At 35.9% G+C, this 18,334-nt stretch overlaps 1 protein-coding gene across 1 annotated transcript in view; it reads left to right on the forward strand.

Moving 5' to 3' along the window:
* The window catches only part of LOC307149940 (uncharacterized protein), a 128,800-nt gene that overhangs the window by 34,810 nt on the left and 75,656 nt on the right, over positions 1–18,334 (forward strand). Inside the window, exons 6-7 of the mRNA XM_079856572.1 lie at positions 8,427–8,562; positions 11,854–11,919. Of these exons, the coding sequence (XP_079712698.1) occupies positions 8,427–8,562; positions 11,854–11,919 (202 nt within the window). The remainder of the gene's footprint in view (positions 1–8,426; positions 8,563–11,853; positions 11,920–18,334) is intronic.

Genomic DNA, 18,334 nt, shown 5'->3' on the forward strand with positions numbered 1-18,334 from the left:
TAATTACAGATCTTAAAATCATAATTTAAACATTTGCATTGAGCAAATTAAAAATAGATATTTGTATTAATTGTGTAGCATGAAATCACTGTGACTTTAATACTAACTTTATTAACCTTTTAGAGCAAATATTGTGCAATTTTTAAAAGCGCTGCGGAGATTCAGGCCCCATGGTGGAAACGCAGCGTGGTTTTGGGCTCGGTGCTACAGGTCCGACGCTATTCGTCCAGCCTGGCCCGTTGAAAGCCCTGGCTCGCACTGGCCCGACAGTGAAAAAGCGGCTAATGTGTACAAGTGCTTGTTTCTTTATCACAGTGTTGCTTGGTTACCTTTGATGAAACTTTGGCTATCATTTTTGTCATAAATTGGTTTTATGATTGCATTGACCTTGCCATATATCACTAAATGGCTCAACAACTGTGATAGATTCTAAGCAATAGTAAACTATTGCTGGTTTAAAAGAGACAGTTGTGCTCAGCAAAAACTCTGAAAGCAGACTGTGTCCAAAAGTAAATGCGGTGGCAAAGTGCCATTTGCTTGATCACTCCCACTGGACTCTTTATTGGACTCGCCACTCATTTTCATCTATATATCAGCTAGTACGCTTGGTAGAGCTTGATGAGACAGTTAATATTCACAGCATATTTACAGCGATTTTGCTGATGAAATAAAATATCACACTATTTTCAAAGTTCTATTAATTTTTTTGCAATCCCTCATTGTCTTGTGACTTGCAAGCATTACAAGCATCATGGCAAATCCCCCCCTAATATTTTAAGATGGCATAGTTACACGTTACTACATGTACTATAGTAATAACAGTAAATTATGCATAATTACAAGTAACTAACCCTGAACCAATTTTGCTTTAAATGCATCTTATAGGAAGTTTATTCCACAGGAAGTTTAGTTTATTACACAATACTATTTATTAGGGGTGCACGATTCAGAAAATGTCACGATTCGATTCGATATCGATTTTTAGGCTCAAGATTCGATTCAAAATCGATTTTCGATTCAAAAACGATTCTCGATTCAAAAAAACGATTCACAGTATGTAAATGTTAGGGGTGGGAATCTTTAGTCACCTCACGATCCGATCCAATTCCAGAATGATTCTTTATCTACTCCTCCCCCCTCCCCTCCCTATTAATTCATTAGTTTACATAGGTAATTAAGTACTTTTTTTTTTAAAAATTACAAATTAAAAAAAAAAAAATTAAAACAGTTGTATGTTAAGAATTTTAAACTAATATAACTTCAAAACATACAAGTAAGTAGCAAATAATAAAGAGGAGCATAGAAACATAACAAACAAACAAATAGTACTTTCAGTAGCCTATTTAAGATTATCTGAACGTTTTCCATTCAAGAACTGTGAGTGATTTTTCTTCATCTTTACTGTTGTTTTTTACTATGACATCATAGACTGCGGGAGATCTATTAAGCTGCATTGACGCACGGATCTCTTTTGAAATATAAGAAGTAAAGTGGTTTGTCCTGTCCGTTTAATCCCTTAAAGTCCCCGTGAACCGGAAGTTGCAAACGACTTTTCTCCAGTGTTGTGACGTATTTCCAAGTGAAACGGAATATTGAACAGAGGGCAGGGTTTTACTCTAGCGCTCCTCCTCTCAATCTCTCGGTCATAGCAGACTAACGGTTTGAGGGGAGTGGTTAAGCGTTTTCAAACCAAGCCGTCAAACCTACGTCATCAGAAAAAGACGCCATTCCAGACCGGAAGTAACTTTTCAGATTTTGATTAAAGATTACCATGGTAAATTTTTTAATTTTTTTATATTTACTTGCACTGATTAATTGTTCACCACAAGACTAGTAATATGCGCTAACAAAGTAAATAGGGTCAATTTTCATTTCATGGGGACTTTAAGACATAACTGGCTGTGTTTAAGTTAATTTTGCACAAGTATATTAAACCACTTACATGGAGTCGCACAGCCGCATGCGTGAGCAATCTACACAAACAAAGCGCGCGTCAGCATTTGAAATTGAAAGCAGCCTTCTGTTAGTGAGGTTCATATTTTAAATATACAAGTCCACTGTATTCCAAACCACATAAATGATGACTTCGTAGAGCATTTGTAAGGAAAATACCGAAAGGCGAGACAGCACGCTTCAAGTGTAACGTAACATCAAACAAAGCGCGCGTCTCTCACAGCGCATCCTGTGCAATGAAGCCTGTGAATGTCCTAGTAATTCGCTTCAACCTTTCCGAACTTATGAAAGATTATTTTACGGAAAGTTTGAGTGGTGTATGTATGTGTGTGAGGAATTGGAAGAAAGCAGATTACGGGTGTTTCTAAAGCAAACTCAGCGTCATCGCATATCTGGTTAAAAACTAAGCTCAGAATCGATTCTGAAATTCTCAGAATCGATCCAGAATTGTTGGAGAGATGGATCGTTGGATGCATCGTTGGATGCACGTTGGAGAGTTGGATGCATCGATGGATCGATTTTTTTCTCCCACCCCTACTATTTATGGTCATATGATCCTGACCACTGGACTTCTAAGCACCTTCTAAGAATATGTTTTCACAGAAACCTTGAAAGAAATCCACCTAGACAAGAGGAGCTTTGTTGATGATCTGGAAGATCAGTGTTATATTCCACGAGAAGCATCAACAACTCTGATATGTAGTATATATCAAGTTACAAAGCTCTTTTTTTAGATAGACAAACTTTTCTTTCTCTCTCCCACTCCTTCTCTTGCTCTTCCTATCACAGTCTCTCCCTCAAGACTTGCTGTCATCCTACATTTTCAGAGATAGATGTGATGACAACTGTTTTGAAATATTCATGTTTCTTTTCTTTTTTTTGGTGTGACTTGCATGTTACTGTTTCTATCTGAGAAGGGAAATATTGTTAAGTCTTGCTCCAAGTTTACAGCTGGACATTGATTCAGTTTTGTAGGGGATATTTCTGAATAATTTGTGTGAAGAACTTGAGTTTTTCAAAAAAAATTGCATTCCAGATTTGACTGGTGGACAGTAAGTAGACATTAGGAGCAACATTTGGATACTGGATCCCTCAGCAAGCTTTGAAATGGTTTAACAAATGTAATGTTCTTTTCTGTGTTGACATTTCTAATTGAAACAGGACATTGGAACATATCAAAGGCTTTGTTATTGTCTTTAAATAGCCAAACACCTAGTTTATGTCATTGTACAGTTCACGTATGCTGGTAGATACCATGTTCTACACCATCTGGACACAAAAGATGCCATTCTCCTCTGAAAAACAAAAACAAAACAAAAAGTCAACTTATGTTTTCATGCTGCCTTTTATGTCACAGCTCAGGAAAGTCGCTAGTAAAGGAAATGAGAATGATTTTGGTCCATATTCTCAAATGATAAAAACTGCAAATTTGGACCAATTTCACATTTCTGGGGTTCTCAGAAGCTGGTCAAAGTTTCAAATGGTCACAATTGTTGTCTTATTTTTTTTAAACACTATCCATTGTTTTACATTTTGAAGCCTAACAAACTTTTTGTTTTGATATTAAATGAAATCGCATTCAATCATTTTTAATAAAGGTATAGTTCTCCCCAAAATGAAAATGTTGTCATCATTTACTCACCCTCATGCTGATTGAACACAAAAGATGTTTGGAGAATATCTCAGCTGATTTTGTTCATACAGTGAATGTAGTGGTGGGGTATGAATGTTTCTAGCTCCAAAGACATCATTAGGAACTCCAGTTTTGTTCAGAAGTGATATGATCACTTTAATGATGTTTCGAGATGAACAGAATGAAATTTAAATCACTCACAAATCAAACCACTGATTAATAGCCCAAATCAAATATGGCAACACATTAATAACATCAAATGTCATTGGTGATTTGATGTTTGGCATTAAATTACGTGAAACATAAGAACCAAAAGGGTTTTCACAGAAACAAAAGGAAGAAAAAAAAAAAAAAAACAAGGTTGGAATAACATGATGGTGATGACAGAATGTTGTTCTGTGAAGAATTTTTGTGTGAACCATCCCTTTAAGTGTGTCTAAATGATTTGGGCATGATTTTGCCCATCAGGAATCGATTGGATCGTTGTGGTTTGCTGTTGCTGTGATGTCATGTGAGTGACAGGTTGTCCCGCCCTCGTGCAAGTAAACATGTCATCAGAGAAGAGAATAGATGTTGCTGCAAGAGAAAGGGGATGTTATTTTAATTTAAGATTATGAGAGCTCATGAATTTAAATGATGATGATGATGTGCACAGATAAATCATTTATTATAAATACTGCAAATAAAGGCGACTAAATTCCAATTTTTGACTTTGTGGTACACAGGTGCGGGTTAACCGAGCTTTGCGCTTCTCTAATCGTTCTCAAACAGTAGGTGGATGTCTGACCACGCTGGCAGTATTGGAGACTGTTGTCATGATGTAGATTCACCCTCAAAAATTCACCTCTAGCATAGTGATGTTTCTGTGCTGCTCTCTCTCTCTCTCTCTCTCTCTCTCTCTCTCTCTCTCTCACACACACACATACACACACACACACACACACACTCAGAGCTGCAACGTATCCTTGACAGGTGTTGAGCTCTAGCAGCTCTCGATCCTAATTACTTGGCCATCCCTTTCTGCAAGCAGATGGGTCCCTCTCAGAAATTAATGTTCTAGCCGGCTACTCTCCACAGCCCATTCCCTTGTCATTTGTGCCGTACAGGTACAGTAGTCTTAACTTAATGTAAAAAATCCAATCAGATTGTGTGCCAAAGCATCATTAGGGAGATTGGTGGCTGACTGACATAAACGATTTGGAAAGTGATTCGTCATCCTAATGAAAGGTAGAAACTCTGCGATACTTTTGAGCGCTCTGTGTTTCAGATGGAGTTAGAAACGCATCCAGATGAATGTTTTCTGCACCATATATTTATCTAATTCACATCTATTTCTGACTCAATATAATCATATCAATGGTGCTTGTGTCAACAGAATTATATGTAACATCTGTTATGGGTCTGTGTTTGTTTTTTCCCTCGGGAGATCAGCTCAGACAGGTGAATGTAATACTGAGCGCAGCACCATTTATTACTTTCAAAAAAAGAATTTGTGTTTTTCTTGTTATCTTTCCATCAGTCTCCTCTTAAGTGGAAATTTTGGAGTTGTTGTGTTTATATATAAATAAATAACCCCCCTAAAGAAGTAGGGATGCACCTTATATCGGCCACCATCAGGGCCGGCGCGTCCATATAGGCGAACTAGGCAATTGCCTAGAGCGGCACTTTAGTAAGGGCGGCAAAATGTGTGCCAATCGGGAATGAACAATTCACAAAATAGGCTATATGATTTGCTGAGCTGCCGCTGCGCCGCCCCGCCCCCTGCTCTCACGAGTCATGACTCATGACTGAGTGATGGGAAGTTCGGAGCATTACTGACTCTCTTGTTCGATCTCGTTCATCAAAATGAACGAATCTTTATTTGAGTCATTTCGTTAATTTAAGTGGCTTTAAATGTTACACTTTTAACAGCCAAATTCCCCGATCACATCCACCTACGCATATAGTATATGTATATGCTTCCTCTTGGCCTACTAAAGTGTTCCTGCAACGGGAGTGTTCTCTGGCTAGAGCGCAGAACAGCGGAGTTTGTATGGACAGAAGTGCATGCCTGAGCTTGTGTTTTGGGTTAAGCTGCGTTGCTTTGACATTGAGGAAAATATAACAATAGAAACAAAATGTAGGCTATTAGCCTTTTTACCCGTTATTATCAATCTAAATTAATCTCGTTTTTAATTTAACTTAATTTCGTTTTTCTTTATTTAAATTTCGTTTTTCTTTATTTAAATTTTGTTTTACTTAATTCAATTTCGTTTTTTCTTTATTTAAATTTTACATTTAGTTTTTTCTTTATTTAAATGTTTTTTCTTTATTTAAATTTCGTTTTTTTCTTTATTTAAATTTTACATTTAGTTTTTTCTTTATTTAAATTTTGTTTTTCTTTATTTAAATTGAGTTTTTTCTTTATTTAAATTTTAAATTTTGTTTTTTTCTTTATTTAAATTTTGTTTTTCGTTATTTAAATTTTGTTTTTCTTTATTTAAATCTACCCTTTACTGTGTCAGTAATTTGTTAGTCAGAAAAATATAGACTACCTTAAAGTATTGCTTAATTTAACAGACCTGTGTGTGCGTTTTATATCACTAGTGCAGCGTGCGTCAAGTATATAAGCCCTGCCCGCGTGAGGTGCGCCGCTTCCCGCTCGCGTTGTTCTGTAGTTTACTAAAAGTTTATTCATTCTGAACATGTCGCGTCTCGCGTGTCTATCTATATTGCACCACCAAATGCGACACTGCACTCCCTTGTGAAGTCGATTGGATGAACGGTTCTCGAAATAATCAAAATGCAAACGGACAGACACATAGAGATTCCTGCCTTTATTAGAGAGAAGAATATGTTCAGCACCCTCTCAAAGCTTTGAATATTCGATGTTCATTACTACCGAAGCATCGAAGCTCAAAAAATGGTATTCCAACCAGCCCTAGGGGCGGCACAAATGTTTTTCGCCTAGAGCGGCAGAAGTGCACGCGCCGGCCCTGGCCACCATATCGGTATCGGCCGATATCGGTTCATTTTTAATGTTATCAGCCCAATAAGAAAATGTGTCTCATATATCAAAGCCGATAAATAATGGATTATTTCTTTCAGCTTAGACACTTCAGATGCATGATAGTTTTGAATTGCTTGAAATATGATTGGAATCTCTTCAAAAGGGGGAGGGGGAGGGGGGGGGGGGGTACTGCTGCACACTTCTCTTATCTCTGTCCATATTCATTCACTTCTGTTTTCCCTCTGTTTCTCAGACTTCCTTCTCAAAAGATTCATTATTTAGTGTGTCAAAATCGTACAGCGTGGCACTATGTGTTGTGGTATTGTGGCAGAACTTTGCATTGGGAGTGATGTGTGGCACCTCAGAGGGGTTGATGGATGGTTCTGCTCATCTGTTGCAGACACAAGGGCTTGTCAGGCCCATCCGTTCTGGCCACTGGGCAGCAAATGCTGTCAACTAATAAATGTTTCCTATGGGAAACAAAGTGGCCTTCCTCAAAATGCACGTCCTCATTTTGCCGAGTTAGATGCGTTCCTGGATCGACATATTTTGTGGATCCTGGAACAACATTCCTGTCCGAAAATGTAATGCTAACAATATTAGGGATATTGTTAGCATTACATTTTCGGACAGGAATGTTGTTCTAAACCTTAACCTATCCCTACCTATAACTTATCCATAAAATCAGAGGGAAATGATGAATAACACTGATGTAGAAGCACCTAATGCTGGTTGTAAGCCTAAACTAAACATTCACTGTAATTTTCAAATCAAATCTGATTAAAGATGTTGATCCAGGAACATGTTGCACTTGGTGAAATCAGGTTCTGTGGATGCTTATAGGTCAAAGTCAATTCTTAGTTAGTATTTGTCAAACATTAAAACACAAAAATAGTGTTTATCTGAATCTACTCAAAGATTGTCTCCTGAGATGCAAATGGAAATCAACACAGGTACCTTCTCACTAGAAAATGTTGTATCCTATCCTGTAATCTGAAATAACTGATTTGTCAAAAAGAAGTTTGGGTTCAGTAAAAAAATACAATAATTAAAGAAATTATTACTTTTATTCAGCAAGGATGCATTAAAGACAATTATAATGTTACATACAATTTCTATTTAAAAAAAAAAAAATCATTCATCAAAGATTCCTGAAAAAAAGATTACTGATTTTCATAAACACATTAAGTAGCATAATTGTTTATTATGTTGCCTTTGGCTTGCTCAGTTGGGGATATTTTGGGGATATTTAATTTTATTTTATCAATCAATAAATTCCACTTGAAACAAACCTTGTTGTATTATTTTAATTTAATACTGTGAAGCTGCTTTGATAAAATCTGTATTGTGAAAAGCGCTATACAAATATACTTGACTTGACTTGACTATTATCACTGATAATAATAAGAAATGTTTATTGAGCACCAAATCAGCATATCAGAATTATTTCTGAAGGATCATGTGACACTGAAGACTGCTGAAAATTCAGCTTTGTCATCACAGGAATAAATAATATTTTAAAATATATTAAAATAGAAAACAGTTATTTTAAATTATATTAATATTTTATCATATTACTGTTTTTACTGTTTTTTTTTAATAAAATAAATGCTGACTTGGTGAACATAAAACTTTTTTAAAAATCTTTCCAATATCAGTTTTTTGAACGGTAGTGTACATAGCATATAAGATGATATAATATGTTTCTCTGTCTCCTATACATAGCTATGTCTTGACTTTTATGTATCTGCTGACATCAGGACAGTAACTGTTTCATGCTAACTGAAATTATGCTGCCGTTTCCTCTGTCTATGGTTATGTATCTGAAATGGATGCTGGTTTTCTCTGTAGATGCAGGTCTTCTGCAGAGGGACATCACAGCACGGAGGCAAGATGAGGACCTCCAGCCAAATCTGCACGTGCTGGGAGTTCTCTTCCTGGGCAAGCACACCAGCCGGGCCTTCAGCTTTGTTCTGCTCTTTCAGTTGTGAGTCTCTTTCATTCATATCTTTTTGAGGACTAAAAAGCATAGCTAACCTCCAGCATATGTTGTCGTTTTGGATGCTAGTCTCTGCATAGCATGCTTTTGGTAAAGCTGCTTAACAAGTTTCACCAGAAAGACAGTTTTACTACACTGTAAAAAGTGGTAACCTGCATTTGTTAACTTAAGGCAACCATACGGTTCAAGCGAAATTGAAGAACGAACTGGTGTGACGTCATTTTAAACAAAATCATGCCAAAAGTTAATTTGGAGTTTGTTGCAGGAGTTCAAAACAGCTTGTCAAAGCGAACTTTCCGAAAGGTTTGCTCCAGTTGGTAAACATTTTTGAACTTCAAACATCTGCTATTGGTCCATGGCATTTATGTAATAGGTAGGTGTGGCTCTGAAGCTCCGCCTCCTTTGATGTGAAAAACTTCTCAGAAAATCTATTTTGATGTGGAAATCTTTCTTCTGTTCAGTCTGTCGAGGTCAGATGCGAGTAAAAACATTAACACACTGCTTTATAGTAGAAATTTAAGTTGTAATTTTAATTGAATGTGATGCTGACACTGTTTGTCCTGTTTAATACTGTAAAGCTGCTTAAGTTGCATCCTAAATACTAAACTAAAATATCGTTGTGTTTTTATACAGTTTCTGCCCTATGCCAATTTGGGTACTTAGCCTTGAAACACTGGACAGCATTCATACATTTCATGTAGAGCTTTGATACTATGGGTTGTAATTTGCCATGAACTGTAAACTTATTGTACTTTTGTTGGCCTCTTAAATTGTATTGTAACATGATGTTGGCCTTGTGAGCTCACGTTAATGGTGAACTGGCTCCGAGTCAAAAGCTCTTTTTGTATAAGAGTGCCCTGAGGTAAACAGACAAGATCATTAACTCTGAGATGCTGCTTTAGGGAAAGAAGCAGCGTGTATTTTCCCTATTTATTTTCTGTGCTCTTTATTAGTAAAAGGAAAAAAAGCTTTGAATAAGTGTCATAAATGTTTATGCATGAGATTTTCTAGGATATATTCAAATAAATGCATAAAATCATAAAAAATAAGAGTACAGTTTTTAAAAAAAGAATCGCATATAAATATTATATATAAATAAACATTCCTCTGACTATAATAGATGTACAAGATGCAGCAAAATATATTGATTTTCAATGATGATCATATAAATAAATATAAAAATAAGGTTTGTTTATGAATTCAGTCACAGGGGACATGTCTTACTAAAATAGCATCAAAATTGTTTGTACTCTACATTGGTGTTATTATAAGGTCTTGAACTTCATCAATCTGTCTTTCTCATTACCTTCCTGTTTTTCTATTATTCAAATTTTTTACCAGAGGCAATAATAGATGTTCCCATAAAAGGCTTGCAAACAACAACAGAATGTATAATCAAGCCAAATTATGTTATACTTTTACAGTCTTTCACAGTCTCTTTGTGAAAAAAACTAACTAACAGCTGGTGCCACGTGACCTCGGTCATTCTCAGATCTTTGTGTTCATTTCAGGGTTCGCTATAAAGAAGATTCTGTGAAGAACACTCTCATAAATGTGTCACAAACGCGCTCTGCTAAAATGTCACTGAACCCCTTCAATTAGTCTGAGGAGAGCATCTCGTTCAGTTTTTGATCAACAAAAAAGGTTAATGAAGTCATTGGGACTGAGAAAGTAGTTAAAAGCTGCTCTCCGCTGAGGAGGTACATGCACAAACATCCTCTCTGGATATGAGCGTTAAGTAGGTTTTAAATCCATGTTATGCTCTCTGAGCTGCCATAAAATGCGGTGTTATTTATATGTGAAATGTCAGCAGCACTGCCCCGAACAACAGTTTTAACATTTCACCTTTGGAATAATGGTGCAGAATAATGGAATAATGGTCGACCACTTTTTGTACTAGTCGCCAATATGGCCGCCCATCTGTCTGTCTTTAAATGGGTCGTTATTAATTACCAGATGTTAGATGTAAATTAGCTCTCCCCCCACTTATTTTTCATCTTTTTCTTTACTTTAGTCAAATCTAAAGTTTTGGGGTACTTTTGAAAGACATTGAAGTATTTTTAACAAGCATAAATCAATTTCTTTGATAGATTTTCAAGCAAAAATTGATTTCTTCTGCCCCCTTTGGCATTGTGACTACTATAACGGTGTCCTCTATGTGAATGGTATTGCAAAACTAAATACAGAATCCAAACTGCATGAGTTTTGTTGGGATTTTTATTGGGAAAGAGCACTAAGGGCATCAGTGGTCATTACTGAGAAATGCCTTTGACACTTAACACGGCATCATTTGTTGCAGTGCTCTGCATGCTCAGTCATGCAACTGAATGGAAAAAAGCCTTGTTATCAGCATTTAGACAGGTTTGGCTAACACACATCCAATTGATTATCTCCTCATTGTGTTCAAGAGGCTTAGCCCTCGATCAATGTGCTTCCATGACAGATTGCGTTCTCTAACCAGTCAAGGACCACAGATCCACACAGCATTGTCCAATATGATGGTGCAAGTCAAGGTTTCTATTTCCCTATCTTTTTCCTTCTGTAGTTATTTCACACAGACAGCTAAATTTTTTTAGACCGGCTGATTCAACATTTAACATTCAACATTATACGTTAGCGCCAAAATTCAAAACTCAAATATTCTGAAAGGTCCCATTTTGAATTTGTGATTAAATTGGGAGATCTTGCTTTAAATAAATAAACAAATAAATAAATAGCTTGCTGTCATTCAAGTTTAAAATGTTTCTTTAATTACCTTTTCCTCTATTGCCAAAATGTATAAATTTTTGGTATTTTGGTTGTGTGTATCTGAGACTTAAAATTCTCCACTAATCAAATTTTGTGTTAATTTTTTCTGAGTCCAATTTGTATTTTTTACAGGTTTTATCAGTTAATTAACTGCTATCTAACTTTTATGTTAGCAAGCCCCAAGGCTTATCTAACTTTCCTTCAAAAAAGTGGACAACTTCATTGCCATCACACACGGTATCAAATATCCAAACCATCACATATGATACCAAAATTCACTTTAAGGTTGATCTTTTTTCCAGAATGTGATACATGTTTTAACATTGACGTTTGAAGTTTGAAGAAGTTTCATAAGTTTCAATAGCCAAAAGTACAATGAACAATGACCCTTATGAAGATTAAATATCTGGCTTTGTCCAACTTTGACTTGGAGCAATGGAAGATCCTGTTTGATTTGTCCTTGACAGCTCCTCATTAATATGAACTGTCATTATTGTAATGAGTGCTGATAACGAACTGTGTCTTCAACAGTGTGTCCATTGGAATCAGTTACGTCCTGGCGGGAAGTGAGGCCTACGCTGCACTTTTTCATACCAGGTGAGCTGCCTTAGGTTGTAATCTTTAATGGAACATTAATAAATGTTAAGAGCAGGCTTGCACACAAGATCTGTTTTTGTTCAGTCAGATTAAATAAATGCACATGCTTTTCTTTGATTTATACTTTCTTTAAACAATAGGACCCTATTTCTTTATTCTTACGTTATCTCAAAGAAAGACACCAAGTCAATCATATTGTTTATTCTCTAGATGTTCAATTTCAAGCCCAGATTTTCTATTCTCTGCTTGTCAGTCAAATCATGGACTCAGTTTGAGTAATGTTTATAAATGCAGTTACAGCAGGGCTGGAAATTCTCTCATTATATTGTGCCTGTGAGGTGTTTGATCTCCTAATGCTTTTCCTCAGCAAAAAACACAAGCAAAAATGTTCTTCTCTGTGATGTATTATGAGAGAAACTAAACAACTTTTGATATCTGGAAAATTGTTTAATAAAACCCATTTCATATTTATTTTGGCAGCCAAATGACCAGGTGGCCTGTGTAAGCAGCATGGCTCTGTCTAGGTGTGTGTGTGTGTGTGTGTGTGTGTGTGTGTGTGTGTGTGTGTGTGTGTGTGTGTGTGTGTGTGTGTGTGTGTGTGTGTGTGTGTCTGTGTCTGTGTCTGTGTTGGACTGTAGGAAACTACAAACCTACCTTTAGCGCCACAGATTATTCCAATATAATTTTTCTACTCACCCATTGTTTGTCATTGTCTTGATATTGAGTTTCACATGCAGTGACAGGACTTTCTGTTCTGTAAATCTGACTGGTTTTACAGTTTATACAAGTACTACAGAGGTTTTATTCCATGTAGATTAGATTGGATGTACATTACAGTTCAAAGGTTTGGGGTCAGTAAGATTTTTTTATGTTTTAGAAAGTCTCTTATGCTAACCAAGGCTGCATTTTTTTTTGGTTAAACATACAGTGAAAACAGTAAAGCTGAATTTCAGCTTACTTGTTTGCTCCAGTTTTCAGTGTCACATGATCCTTCAGAAATCATTCTAATATTATTTTTATTAATGTTATTTGATTAATAAAAAGTTTAAATAAAGAGCATTTATCTTAAATAGAAATGTTTTGCAACATTATAAATGTCTTTACCATCACTTTTATCATTACAACTTTTTCCCTTCTATCATTTATGAGACAATGCTTCCCGTCATCATCGTGTTTTCACTGTTATAGTGTAGAGTACTGAATCTCCTGATCAAAACAACTTGAAGAAGAAACAGAAACAAGTGACAGCACATGTAAGCTTATGTATATGAAAAATTTCGTGATCATCAACATTAAACAGCATATAAATCAAAATTTAAAAATTTAAATTTCTTTGATTAAAAAAAGAATGCAATAAGCTAGAATAAATAAAAAAAAAACAATATTTGCAGAGGCTCTCTTCTTTCTTTTATTATAGTGCATGTCCAGATATTCATTCATAACTAAATATTCTGGGTGCCATGACAAATTTGTGAAAATGATCAAAAACGCTGGTGGTGGCTAGCAACTTTTTTCAAAAACGCTGGCGGGGAAAAAGTAAATGCAAATTTGAATAAAAGTAGTAATTTTGTTGAAAATAAATGTAAGTAACAAGTCAAAATGAGGAGGGAGGGAGGGAGGGAGGGGGCTTGGACAGAAGAGTAGATGACAACGGGAGAAACCAGGGTGGTGGTGATAGTTGGAAGAGATGAAGGCAAGAGCTGATATGACTGAGGCCGTTCGGGAGGTGGGACCCTGATGAAGCCATAGGGCTGGAGGGACGAAGCGCTTCGTGTTTGCGGTCAGCTCTGGCATAGGCTCCATGCAGGGTGTGGCAGGCGGCTGGCTGGTCTCTGGATCCGGATTGGGGCTGGTGATGTCCTCCTTTGCGGGGCAGAATGGTGAACGCCAATCCATTGTTCACCATCACCCTCTCCAAAAATGCGCAAAATTTGAGATGGTCCTCACTGCAGAACACGAAATCCAGGGGGAGGAGTTGGACCCTAACCCTAACCCTAACCCTAACCCACCTTACATATACCTAAACCTACCCATCTCCACCCCCTGATCCCTAAACCCAGCCCTAAACCTACCCATTTCCACCCCCTGATCCCTAAACCCACCCCTAAACCTACCAATCAAAGTACGCTGGTACGATTTGTCACTCTAAACTACGCAAAAACCTATAGACAGTAAATAAATGGACACAGCGACCCCATTGGATTCAACGGAGAAAAGTGAAGTCAATTAGAAGCACTCACTTCCTGATGGCTGAGCATACTGCGCAGACTCAAACTGAGCTTGACGACGTAGATGTGACATGAGCAACCCGTCTGTCTTCCAGTAGCTGTGCCAAGAGAAATCTGAATCATTCCCTTCTGAAACTTCACAAACATGGATGCGCGCACAGAGAGAGGATAATTGTAAAATGAAAATTGACGTGCTAAGTTTAAATTCTGTTCTTGCTTGTTTTTTCTGTCAAAATGTCAGAAAGCATTTTGTATTATCCATCCGTGTTTTTAAAATCCGTTAAATGACGGACATTTTACTGTTAACACAGCCCTCATTTTATGTCAGATTCGTCTAACTTATACTTGATATTCTTTTTAGAATAAGTGATTCGTTATGCTATTATTGGACTCCTGTCTATTCATTGTCAACTGTTTTCTATAAATATGTTTGTATTGGCTAACATTTATTCAGCTAATGCGTGTCCTGTTTAAAATGTGCAATGTTCAAATCCAAAGACAGCACGTCACAAATAGAAGCCCTTTTCCCTGTGGTATTTAGTATCATATTTGGATATTGGAATAATAAATTAAGTAGCCTATCTTAAATGTACGTTCCTATGTGTTTTTTTATTTTTTATTTATTGTTTTATACTGTTTTCTAGGGGTTTCTTAATTTTATAGTAGTTGACCAGCACACATCATATGCAATGCAATATAATGCATGTGTGTTGTTGTCGTCGTCCCCAGTGCATTAATACAAATTACCTATTCATTGAGTGATGAAAAAAATTTGAGAAAACTTATGTGCACATTAGTATTCAGTTTTAGAACTGGAAGTTAACATGAAAAATTACATAAGCAGACACGGGATCCTCTCCAAATGTAGCATACGGTGTCATAATTCAATTAAAAGATGGTCATAATTACAACCTATTCAAATTTGGCTGTTTTTCTTTTTCAGTAAGTTTTGTTTCTTATGCCTTTATCTTTTGTAAAATATAAATTCGATTTTCAATTTAAAAGGTGTAGAAAGATAAATTAAATTGTCTTAATCAATTTGGCTTAATTAAGTTCAAAACTTCCTACACTGAAATGAAGATAGAAAAACAAATTCATTCTCAAATCCTTGGATTATTTCTAAAGATCAGATAATGGTCTTGAAAAATTATGATTGCATTTGGAACAATAAAAATATAATTACATTGTTGGTGGACCACAGGAAAAACAATAAAATAATGAATGCAATGTATGATAAGACACCTTTAAGAAAATAATGAGAATATTATTCATATTAATCATTAAAAACTATGCTGTAAACAAGTATTTATGAGATACAGACCATCCATCCTAGTCATAACTTTTCTATACAGAAATGATCCTTGGATTCAAGCCACTGTTGCTGTATTCTTTGCCCTTGAGCTATTTGAACCTCTTAACCTGATAGTTTTTCATTTTAATTAAAACACACCACACTCTTTAAAAAAAAAAACCACTTGAGACAAAAATTAGTGGGAAAAGGTTTATCATTCAGTGCTTTATGTGAGGAATGAAATCAATTTATCTTATATATTTCTTAACCTTTTACATTCAATTCCCCCACTCATAGATAATGGATTACAGTGTTTAAAGTTAAAATAATTACATATTTGTGCTTTGAGAAAGATAATCATCAGGATATAAATGATGCCTTTACAGTCATCATGCTTTAGATGAACTTTTGAAAGGACTCTTGGGACCATAATTTATACTGGCAATAAAGTGAAGAAAAAGCTTAGTTTGATGAGTGCATTAGATGGTTCATGAAAGCTCTTTTTTTCACTTACCTCCCTCTGCCATATGCAAATTTGGTGCATTTTGATTGGTTCTCGTGTGTCGTGTAACCAGTGACATTGCATAAATTTCGTCTCTTTGACATGCCATATTTTAATGTGCAAACAAATTGTAGATTATCAGTGAATAATGACTTACATTTCTTTCTTTTTTCAAATGGCTTTCAAACACTTGAAAAAAGTCAAACAAAAATTTAATGATGCTTTTTCCTTTCAGAGTTTGAAAGCCATTGGTCACCAGTCACTTTTGTTGAAAAGAGCAGCAGGAACATCTCCTTTAGGGCATAGGTTTTGAATATCATGAGAGTGAGTAAATTATGTTCCTTAGATCATATAGGGTTGCGTCAAACTACATAAAATTGCATTATAATAAAATTGTAATGTCAGATAGCTCTCACGTTTTTGTTTAAGGAGATGGAGCAGCTTTATTTTAGAGCATCAGAAGTAGTCTCATTGTGCAGAGAATCATATTTTTATTCTGTTTTGTTTTGGCTCATGATGTCGGGATGGTGGGGTGGGCGTCTCCAGACTGCAGGGAGTTGGATGTCACAGACAAATGTGTGCTGTCAGTACTCCCATCTGGGGCAGGATACTGTCATTCTGTATTTTTCACTCTTACTTTCTTTCTACATCATTCCTTTTTGTCTGTTTTTTTCTTCCTTCAGCAGCTTTAAGACTCATACCATAGTAAGAAGCCATTCCCACAATCTTTCAGGGGCACATCAGTGCCAAATCCACCCTACCAAACGTGCTAATGAAGTTCTCAAAACTTCAGAGAATGCAGAAATGAAGTTTATCGATTATTCATTTGATCCTCTTTTTGTGGTATTAAGAAAACTATGGGCCGCAAAGGTGACTGACTGATGAAAATGGACTCGGTCAGCCAGAAAAAGGTAAAAGCCTTGAATCTTAAATATCAGAGGGCAATATCAATATGTCAGAAGCATTAGAAATTTATGTGCAGTTGGATACAATTTATTGTTTTTTTCTGATGTGAATTCCTCTTGCGGGCCGAACTCAAGTCTACGACTTGTCAATAGAGTAAATAGAAGTTCTGATTGATTGGCATCTCTGATTGTGTTCAGTTCTCTGAGCATTTTTGTTTACCTCAGATCACAGATACCTAAGATACCTCAGACATTAGATATATAAAAAAACAGTAAATTTAATGAACATCTGTGCCACATTTGTGTGTGATTATTTCAGCGCTATTTCATGCAAATAAACAGCTCTAATATTGGGTGCAACTTATTTTTATATCTTATATGAAAAAATACATTTAGTATTTTATGTTATATTATATTTATTAGATTATATTATATTAACAATAATATTAAATTGTGAATATGGACTTTTTTGAAGTATATTGTTAATCACCTGTTCTGTTTAAATTAGTTTTTCTTTAAAATGTCTAAAAATCATTAAAACATAAAAAAAATATGTAAGCATATACTATCAAGTATAAGAATTGATGGTGATCAGCAGAAAACAGATTTTTATGTCCACTGCAGAATTTCTGTGTAGTTGCACTTATTCCCACAAAAGTAATGTATTTTGCATCACCCCAGTAAATACTTAACCTGAAAATTATCCACTCAAGGCGGCCTGCACCACATCGATGGCTGAATGCTTCATTAAGAACACATCATAGGCAGATGCATGTGACCAAGGGTGGAGAGAAAGAGAGAGAGAAAGAGAGAGAGAGCGAGTGTGTAAAGTGATCCTGCAAGGACAAATCAATAGGTTATTTCAGCCCTCGTAGAGTATTCACAGTTCTCTTAATCCATTATAAAACCCATATTTATCTGTGGGATATGGTGGTCTTGCTGAATTGAGTTCATAAATAAGTTTGCTTTGCTTTGGGACTTATAGAATTTGACCTCTGTCCACAAACATAGATAATAATGTTATAAGACGACTGGTGCAAAACGCTCAAAATACCCTTGGGGCCATAGTTATCCCTCCTCATAGCAAAGAATGTGTTTATCCTTATAAAAATGTATTCTATTATGGAAGCTAGGAAGATATTATGCAACTGGAAATGTCCCAAAACCCAACTGTAGATTTAAGATTGTATTGATGATTGATCATATTAAGGCATGCTGGGAAGATTTTGAGGAAATGAGGAAATAAAAAGAACATGTAATCGTTTTTGTCTGCATAAAAATGGAACGGTTATGTAAAAATGTATCTATATGCTAACACTTTATTTTGATGGTCCCCCAACAGACATTCTACTGGGGGGAATGGGATCATTCTTTTTTTGGGGTGAACTATCCCTTTAAACACTGTAGTCTTGCATTTGAGTTCCTGTCCCATGCCCTTGAGTTCCCTTTGTGATCATGCATATGTTTCTTGACAGTGTTAGTCTTCTGA

The sequence above is a fragment of the Squalius cephalus genome (genome assembly GCF_949319135.1).
Source record: "Squalius cephalus genome assembly, chromosome: 22".
In the NCBI taxonomy this organism is placed as follows: Eukaryota; Metazoa; Chordata; class Actinopteri; order Cypriniformes; family Leuciscidae; genus Squalius; species Squalius cephalus.